This window comes from Anopheles ziemanni, chromosome 2 (assembly GCF_943734765.1).
Source record: "Anopheles ziemanni chromosome 2, idAnoZiCoDA_A2_x.2, whole genome shotgun sequence".
NCBI classification, from domain to species: domain Eukaryota; kingdom Metazoa; phylum Arthropoda; class Insecta; order Diptera; family Culicidae; genus Anopheles; species Anopheles ziemanni.
The window spans coordinates 90,028,259-90,037,423 of record NC_080705.1 but is presented as its reverse complement, the minus strand read 5'-3'; the positions used below and the strand labels follow the sequence as shown (position 1 = coordinate 90,037,423).

Here is a 9,165-nt window from a genome sequence, read left to right as displayed (position 1 = left end):
TCTCTGGCTGATACGCCTGTTTCTCTATCAAAATACATTTAGCGAATGTGTATTTAAACATTCTACTATGCAAACACGATAAAAATACAGTCCTATAGATTAAAACACAATCACGAAAAGTTCAGCTATCGTACTACTGGTTGTACAACGTCACGATTATTGTCTTGTCATGCCCGAATTCTCCTCGAGCCGTTCCGCTTTCTTGTATGTGCGTTCATGTTTTTTTCCAGCCTTTCTTTTTTTTAAATTCTCCTCAAAAATGGATCGTGATCTATCGACCGACCGTGTCCGTCTGTAGCACGGAGTGATTGTTGATCTGCGACAGAATCCACGGGATGAACTTGGGCACGTTGGCGTAGACGCCGGGCAGCTTGGGATGCGCACAGCGCACCCCCCACGACACGATTCCACCCACGTACCAGCGATCCTTCTCGTTCGGATACGGACACAGCAGTGGACCGCCGGAATCACCCTGTTCCAAGCATATTTAAGTATGATAGGTTTCGGTCATCTTCTTACCGTACCGTTTTCATTTACAAACACGATGAGCAGTTTTAATGCAAACGAAAATCGGTTTTCGATCGGGTCCACTTACCTGGCACGCATCGCGGCCACCCTCCTGATAGCCGGCACAGATCATGCCCTCGGTGACGTTGAACGTTTCCAGCCAATCGATGCACAAATCGCGGTTCACGATCGGCACGTTCACCTCGTTAAGGGTCGGCTCGTAGGACGCACCGTTCGGTGTTGCTGGGGAAGAGTGGAAAAGAGGGACGACAAACAAACATTCCAATCAGTGGAAGGTGCAGGAATCTAAGAGGGTTTTCTTCGTTCTTGTTAAGTATATCTATGGATTTTTATCGATAAACAGTGGACATCATAGTGCTATAAAATGGGCTCATGTCCATCAGCAGGGATTGTGATTGGCTGAATGTACTTAACGAAACAAAAATACTCAAAATAGACGTTGCAAACTTATGTCCGATTCTTTAACTAAGCAGGCGTTTCAGATTCCAGATAGAAATGATTCTGAAATATTTAAATGAAACAACATTTTCCATACCTTCATAGGCTTCTCGCTGGGTTCACTATTTCAAATAAATTCATGTCTTTAATGCCACTATCTTATTCACTACGATTAGTGAATATTTCCACGTCTGTTAAAGTGCATTCTCACAGTTTCCATCCTCGTGTTTAACGAATGGTCCAAAAATGCAGGCCAAGCTAACTTTAACATCATGTTGGGTGAGTTTAAAATAAGTATAAGCAGGGAATTCCTGGTAAAAACGAGTGACGATGTGTTTTTTGGTCCGCAAAAGAAAACCCATGTCAGCCAGTTCCATTGTTCCCGTGTGCGGATGGAAGTTTTAAGGGGGGTTTCACGGAATGCCCGCCCAGCTTCGCGCGAATCTGTGCGATCTGTACCGATGCAAGCGTTCTGCACCGGAAATTGAATTTCACTCATCTATTTCCAATCACCGCACCGGACTGTTTGTGGCGATTGCTGTTGGTTGGGCCCCGGTTTACGTTCCTTTCACGGTAAACTTATCGAAAACTTTTGCCTCATACAAACCGGGACTCGGTGGAAGTACACAATAACCAGCAGACAAGGAAAGAAAAGAATTTTGTCCACTGTTTGCCGTTTCCAAGTACTAACGAGTGTACGGATAAATGGGGGTCTGTGGGAGAGACAACTTCCGGGGAGGGAACAACCACTCGAACCGAAAGATTACACCACCCTACACCAGGCAGTGGTCGTGGGCATTGTTGTGTTTGGGTTCTTCGAAAGATTGTTGAAAAATTTAATTCGCATAATGCAGCCTGGGATGTTCTTCCCTTGGAGATCTCCTCGGGGTAGTACTTACAGTTCCGTTCCTCCCTCTTGCCCCAGCCAACGACGGTACAGTTGATGCCGGTGGGAAGCTCACGGATGTGTGGCGGTGGAAGGCACACCGGAAGCAGATGCTCGTGGAACGCAACCCTGGTGGCCAGCTGTAAAGGAACGTGAGCGTCACCATCGAGTCCACGACCACGACGTCTATTGGGAACCTTACCTGGAACAGTGCGATGTCGTTATCGTGCGCCGTGTGCAGGTTGTACAGCGGGTGCGGGATGACCGTTTTCACCTTCACCTTCTGGCCGTAGTAGGTGTGCGCGTGGCGCCGGGTGACCCCGAGCTGGATCGTCCAGTCGTTGACGTTGCGCATCGTGTGACTGGTGGGAGAACTGATATATGTACAAAAAACATACCTTTTCATAGCTACCGGTATCGTGCCGTACCGTCCATCCCTTCCTCCCTCCCTCGTGTGGTGATGCTGGTCTATACTTACTTGCCAATGCAGTGTGACGCCGTCAGGACCCACTGATCGGCGATCAGAACGCCAGCACAGTAGAACACCTCCTCCGGGCCGCCCAGGATGGCCGCGATGAAAGGCCAATCTCCCGGGCTCGAGGTCGAGCCACCGACGATCCGTTTCGTTGCCTTTAGGTTCTTTTTGTTCGGTACCTTACCACACTCTGAAGGGTGTGAGAGAGAGAGATAGAATAGGTCAAAATCGTGTACATTGCACTAAAAATACCCCTTCCGGTAGTGGTATTGCTACTTACCGTAGTTGGAGCACGTTAGTTCCGCCACCGGATAGCGCGAGTTGATGTCGCAGCTGTTAAACTCCTTGATCAGGTTGACGTTCTGCTTCTGGTTCATGCGCCACATGGCTGAGGCATCCTTGGTGCTCACCAGCGTCCGGTTGGAGCCACGCATCGTGGTCCGGCTGGAGTTAACCGAGCTGTAGCCAAGCAGCGAGCAGATCATTGTTGGCGAGGTAGCTGGATCCCAGTTCCTCACGCAAGCCGGGGCCCACTGCTTGAGATCCGCCTTGTACACCTCCAGCGTCCCACGTCCGAGATCCCCATTTCTTTCGCTAAGTCGAACTAAGTCGAAGGGAAAACGAGGGTTATGTCCAACCTTCACCAAGGGTAAGATGTCATCCTATACTCACTGCAATTCCGTTCATCCTGCCCGTACGGGCAATCCTTGTGACCATCGCAAACCTGCTTCTGGCTCATGCACTTTCCCTGCCCGCAGTGGATGGCATCGTCACCGCAAGAATCGCAGTGCGCCTCGTCCGTCTGGTCGTGGCAGTCCACATGGCCGTCGCACTTCCACTCGTCCGGTATGCAGCGCTTATTGTTGTCACACAGGAACCCGGAGCAGGTGATGGGACGCCGCGATCGTATGATCGATGCCTTGTACTCGGCCATCCCGACGCACTCCTCCTGGTCCGACACCGCGTCGTTGAAGATCGAGCAGCGCAAGTACTCCGGCAGCTCCAGGCCAAAGACGTCGAAAAAGAAACTACAGCGTCGCATCGTTTCTGTGCGAGAGAACAACCGAGAGCGAAACGGTTTAGACTAAGAAGCTGCTCGAATACCCAAGTGCCAAGGGCTACTTACCGATACACAAACTTTTACACGGCGGTATGGATGTTCCGAAATTACCGCATTTAGGCACAAACAGAGAGCATAAGAACAGTGGAACAAGCTCGTAGCACTGCACGTCGACCAGGGCCTCGAAGAGATCAATTTCCTGCCAAATGCATTTGATTAGTTTAGGGTTTTAGGTATTAGAACCGTACTGGGAACTGTTTGTTTACGTTTTAGGAACTAATGGATATATTTGGGGAACTGATCGTGTACTTACACCTTGCGCTTCGGGCTGGCCAAAGTGTCCAATGTAGTTCGGATAGACGGTATAGTTGTACGGGACCCGATGTTGCTGGCAGAACTTCACGATCACCGGCAGGCAGACGCCGGGTGCCGGATTGCGATCGCCACGGTAACCTCCCGGGGCAAGATCTAGCGATGGTCGCCCGGATGCCCCGTACGAGGAGCCCCCGGTGGACGTGACGGATGAGCTGGCACCGGAGCCTGCAGATGAGCCGGTTCCGCCCGACGTCGTTCCACCGCCAGCTGGCACGGACGTGCGGGTGATGGTTTGGTTGACGAACTTGATCGTCGGGTAGGCGTTGAAGTAGGCCGCCAGACCACCGGCGATGGCAAGCAGGCCGACCGCGTTCAGCAGGATCTGGCACAGGCGGAACTTTAGCCGACCGCTCGTGACGTAAGGGTTGGAATTTTTGCGTGCTTTTAAAATTTGAAATTTCTGAAATCGAGAAAGAAGGAGCAAAGAGCGAAAGTGTGATCGTTGTGGTTGAAATGGAGGTCGTTCGGTGGTGGGTTTCATACCTTGTGCTGAAGACTAACGTTGGAGCCGTTGGAAAGGCGCACGATCGTCTGCAGACTGGCCGGAGTTGAGGCGCTCTTGATGATGGCGGCCGTCCCGTTCACGTCCGTCGGCGACTCTTTGGTGATCTCGTCGATGTTTTTCGCGATCGGCTTGGACACCTTGGGCATCTTGGCGGCGTGCGAGAGGAGTGGGGCTTCCATGATCTTGGAGTTGTAGCTGGGGCTGGACGTTTGACTGAAGCTGTCGCTCGAGATGCTCGAATCCTGACGCATGCTGACTCGCGGCGGTACCGATCGAATCGTGCCGGGAGTACTGACTCCCATGGAGCCAATGCCTTCACTGGCCGACGTCGAGTTTCCGGTGGTGTTGCTCATCAGAGAGGTGCAGGGTGCCGGAGTTCCCCCACTGGAGGCCCCGGTCAGAAGGGTGGAAATGTTGTTGCTGGGAGACGAAGAGCCTCCACCTGAAAGGCTGGCGCTGGTAGATGTTTCGATGGGCACCTTCCCGCGGATCAACGAACGGTTAACCTTGGCGGTGGGACCGTGCAGAGAACTCTCCATCGGTTTGCCCTGGTAGTTGGCCACACCAGAGGTAATGGTTGAGAAGTTGTCGCCCGAATCCTGTCGCTGCAGGTGGAGCATCGAAGATCCCTTGCTCGAAGTGGCCAACATCTGCTGCTGGCTCAGCGGTGGCGGTCGGTGAATGTTCCGCCGTATGCCGAGCGGTCGACTGTACAGTTCCTGCAGGCTCTCGAGGGCTGTCTTGTGCACTGACACCACGTTGTTGAGCTGCGTCTGCTGTTGGAGCTTTTGGAGCTTCCGCGTCTCGAACGCCTGCTGCGAGCGGGACGGTGGCAGCGGTGGTGTCATGCGGCTACCGGAACTCCCCGGTGGTGGTAGCTTCGCACCACTGCCGGATGGCTTCCGCGTCGGAACGGTGGGTAGCTTGCGAGAACCCTTGCTCTCGATGCTGCGCGGTGAGCAGTTGTCCAGCTTCTCGTCGAGCGAGTTCGGTGACACGGTACTGCTGCCACGGATCAGGGGCGATGTTTTCAGGTCGAAGTTGAACACGTTCTTCTTCAGACTGAAGGGTGAATCGTTGAGCGGGAGCGACTCGATCGTGTCCGTGCGGTGCAGCTCCGACGAGAGGAAGCTGTCGAGCGAGGACTGAGTGTCCTCGGAGGAGAACCGGCTGCGGAAGGACGAACCCGATGCACCGCTTGCCTTCGCCGACGAGCAGCTACCACCGGTCAGGATGGAACGATCCGTTTCGTTCGCCGAAACGTACCCGGTGTCGATGGTTGTCTGCGACTTGTTCGAGTCGCTCGACGAGCGGTTCGATTCGATCGAGGCCATCTTCTTGCTGAACAGCACGAAATCATCCGGCTCGCCGAGATCGTCGAAGCTGGTCGCACTGACACTGTGGCAGGTGGTACCGCCTACTCCTCCACTGCCCGAGCTCTTGGCACTCTTCGGTGGCGTGGGGTAGTAGCTGAACGATTGATCCTCGAATGCCGACTTGCAGATACGCTCCGAGCGAACGAATTGCGCGTAAGAGTGCTGCTGCTGCTGTTGCGCTTGCTGCTGTTGCTGCTGCTGCTGCTGTTGGGCTAAATGCTGCTGTAGTTGCTGCTGAAGCTGTTGAACCTGCTGTTGCTGGGCCTGAAGCTGCTGGACCTGCTGCTGCTGCTGATGCTGCTGCTGATAACTGTCAAGCGCTAGCAAAGATGTTCGCTTCTGCACCTCGAACGAATCTGGTGGTTTGCGCGGGAAATTTCCCTGAAATGTACGCTTCGGAACCGGCGGTGGCACAAGCGGGCCCGGGAGACCTTGTACGGACTTTTTACTCTGGCGCTGCGGCAGCTGGAAGTCGTCATTCTCGATCATCGGGAACGAGTCGGACGAATGCCGCCGGGTGCCATTGCCTTTCGGAGGTGGCGTTAGGTGGATGGTGTCGTACAGCTTCTGCTTGTGCTCGAGCAGATCGAGCAGCGAGTGGTTCGGTAGGGCTAGACTGGACGCTCTGGTAATTCCTCTGTCGGGCGGATGGATAAACAAAGGAAACGATCTCGTTATTTTACTGTGCTCGGACGTCAAATCACTCCGGGCTCACAACAACGTATAGCACGTGGCCACGAACACACATTAGATCAACGGCTCGATCAACCTCTCCACTTACCGCTTGTCCCGGTCGTCCAGCAGGCTGCGTTCGCCGTAGTTGAATGGACTCGTGTCGCCGCCGGCCGTCGGATCGGGTGCGTAGGAGCAATTAGCGAATGACGACGCCATCGCGTTGCTGATAGTAGAAGTCTTAGTCTCAGCTGAAGGCGACAAAAAGAGAGCACACTATCGTTACTGACTGCTGGCTGGCAAGTGGTCGTGTTTTTGGGGCCGATTTGCTGCGATGCTGGTGACCGACTGAACATGAGCGCTGCGCGTAGGATCACAAACAGCAGGTCCAATCAACTAGCAACTACTGATTATAATTTTAAGTAATTCGCAACGTTGTTGTCGCCAGTCTTTCGCTTCTAGTAGCACTTAAGAAATTGAACGATGGCGGTAAACACTTGCAAGTGCCCCATTGTACTCCCATCAAGCCATCAACGGCGCCATAAGCTGGGGGTTACCTAAGGTATTCCTCTTCTTGGGCAGGCGGTCCGGTAGCGGTTGTAGAGTATATCGGCTGGTTGAGCTAATGCAGGATGCTTCAAGACTTCAGCAAAAACGGTCAAAGACTCGAATGATATCCGCTTTACACCTCAACTACTGGCAGTTTTTACGAAACATAATGTTTTGAACAACTTAAATTACGTTCGTACAATTAGTTTTGATCTTGTTTAGCCATATCGAACTTCGGAGGGTTAAAGGATGATGACACAACGTAAACTTCCCGGGGACAATTAATGAGATCGAGCGTCGAGATCGAGAAACGCCGTTGATGCGGTGTGTTTTATGCATATTATGCAAAAATTCTTTACTTCTTGTTGTCAAAAGTCGATATTTCTTTCGATTTTTTCTTCGTTTTTCTCTCCGTTTGAATCTGAATTGCACTTGCGTTGCTCTAATATCTGCCCTTGTCATCGTTATCTGCCTGGCGGATCGCAACCATTGATGATTATCGAATGACTCTCATCGATGAACGATAAGAACTGTACCGTGGTCCTGAATCAACACAAACAGATCATAAAATCGCAATTTGTATTCCGCTTTTGATAACGTTTTTGTTTTAAAAATAACTGACCTGTTATTTTTGGAGGATGACCTCTTAAGTTGACGTCGATGAATCGAGACTATTTCGCAAGACAAGAAAGCTATACCAGAGTGTGGGGCCAATCAGGAGGAGTGGTTTGCAGCTGGCAAACCAGAGTACCTGTTATCATTGCACACTTTAACTGCGATTGGTAGAAGATAAACTTCTGCGAGGGGAGTGTATCGTGCACTTGCAAATATAAATATTCTCTTGCGGCATTGGAAAATACATCACAGTCTTCACGAAAGCGTTCCTCAAGCATGTAATAATGCAAACTAAACACTTAACTCTCTTTTCCCTCGTGCTCGGTGCAGCCCTAGGTAAGGCATATTCCTCCTTAGCGATATGATCCTTCGTGAAGTAAAAATCATCACAATTTCATTCTTCTCGCAGCCATACCAGCACCTACCGAACTCCTCGGCAATAAGGACCACAAGATCGTCAACGGTACCGATGCGTCCATCCTTGATTTTCCTTTTATGATATCCCTTCGTAGTAGAACGGGAATCCACTCCTGTGGAGGAAGTATCCTGTCCGAACTATGGATACTAACGGCCGCTCACTGCGTTACTTCCATCTCTCCAGTGCAGACGGTTCAAGTGGGACGCACTAACCTATCTGTGAATGTGGACGAATCAGTGTACAGCATAGAGCAATCCATTCTTCACCCCGAATACGATACCCGCAACAGTTACATCAACGATATTGCCCTGTTGAAGCTAGCAAGGCCCCTAACGCTTAGTGATCGTGTCTACCCGATTCGTTTACCTCACAATATGCTTGAAGTCGAGGACGATCCAAATGATCTCGAAGTGACGCTAATCGGTTGGGGACTAAATGTTACCTTTGGAGTATCTCCCACCACGCTCCAGCGCATCGAATACTATGTCGTTCCGAATGAGGAGTGCAAGGCGATCCATACGAACACAATCCATCCGTCACAAATTTGTGCCGCCTATCCTGGAGGCGGCAAAGGACAGTGCAGTGTAAGTCTGTTGCTTGTGGAATCTACTTACAGGCCTTATCTTACATTTGGGTTTTCCGCAGGGAGATTCTGGAGGTCCGCTGCTACATCACGGAGTTCAGGTGGGCATCGTTTCTTGGAGTATCAAACCGTGTGCTTCTGCACCGTATCCTGGCGTCATGACAAAGGTTTCGCACTACTTGGACTTTATTCGAGAACACACTCGTATTCTGCACTAGCATTATAACATGTTAGCTAAATCATATGGCAACAAAACTGATCCTCAAATAAATTTATCTATTGAGTAATGAATCTGGTTTACCTAGATCCTGAGACTGTTAAGATGGAATGCTTTTGAGTTTGCTGTGACGAAGAGAATACAGTCTGCAAAATACGCCAAAGAGCGTATCACATTTCTTCTGCGTCATATGAGCCCATAACTCCGGCTAGTTCTTCTTTTTCTTTGATTCGCTTACAGTTTAGTACGTCTTCATGGTTACACTGGTTTGCTATCGATGCTCTTTAACAGGTGCAAAGCCTGTTAACTTGGAACATCTTTTGACATCAGGAGTTGCTTTCGAATGATTAACGACTTGTCTCAGCACAGTCTTGGTCGAAATTCAACATCCAGCTATTTTATATGACCTCAATAAGTTTATTACTTGGAGATAAATTTGCTACATCCCTATTTTTTTTAAATTGTGTT

At 50.7% G+C, this 9,165-nt stretch overlaps 2 protein-coding genes across 2 annotated transcripts; one reads left to right on the top strand and one right to left on the bottom strand.

Annotated features, from left to right (window-relative positions):
• Nucleotides 1-271: 271 nt before the first annotated feature.
• LOC131281321 (uncharacterized) lies at nt 272-6,534 on the bottom strand. The gene is made up of 11 exons (XM_058310647.1): nt 6,425-6,534; nt 4,246-6,280; nt 3,701-4,162; nt 3,454-3,586; nt 3,000-3,374; nt 2,608-2,931; nt 2,331-2,517; nt 2,055-2,214; nt 1,866-1,992; nt 596-750; nt 272-472 (listed from the first exon to the last, which is right to left on the bottom strand). The coding sequence occupies exons 1-11, from the start codon at nt 6,532-6,534 to the stop codon at nt 272-274; spliced, it is 4,269 nt and encodes a 1,422-aa protein (XP_058166630.1).
• A 1,229-nt stretch (nt 6,535-7,763) lies between these two features.
• On the top strand, nt 7,764-8,698 carry LOC131291310 (chymotrypsin-2-like). Its single transcript, XM_058320510.1, has 3 exons — nt 7,764-7,815; nt 7,889-8,481; nt 8,543-8,698. Exons 1-3 carry the CDS (start codon nt 7,764-7,766, stop codon nt 8,696-8,698), a joined length of 801 nt encoding a protein of 266 aa, XP_058176493.1.
• Nucleotides 8,699-9,165: the final 467 nt, after the last annotated feature.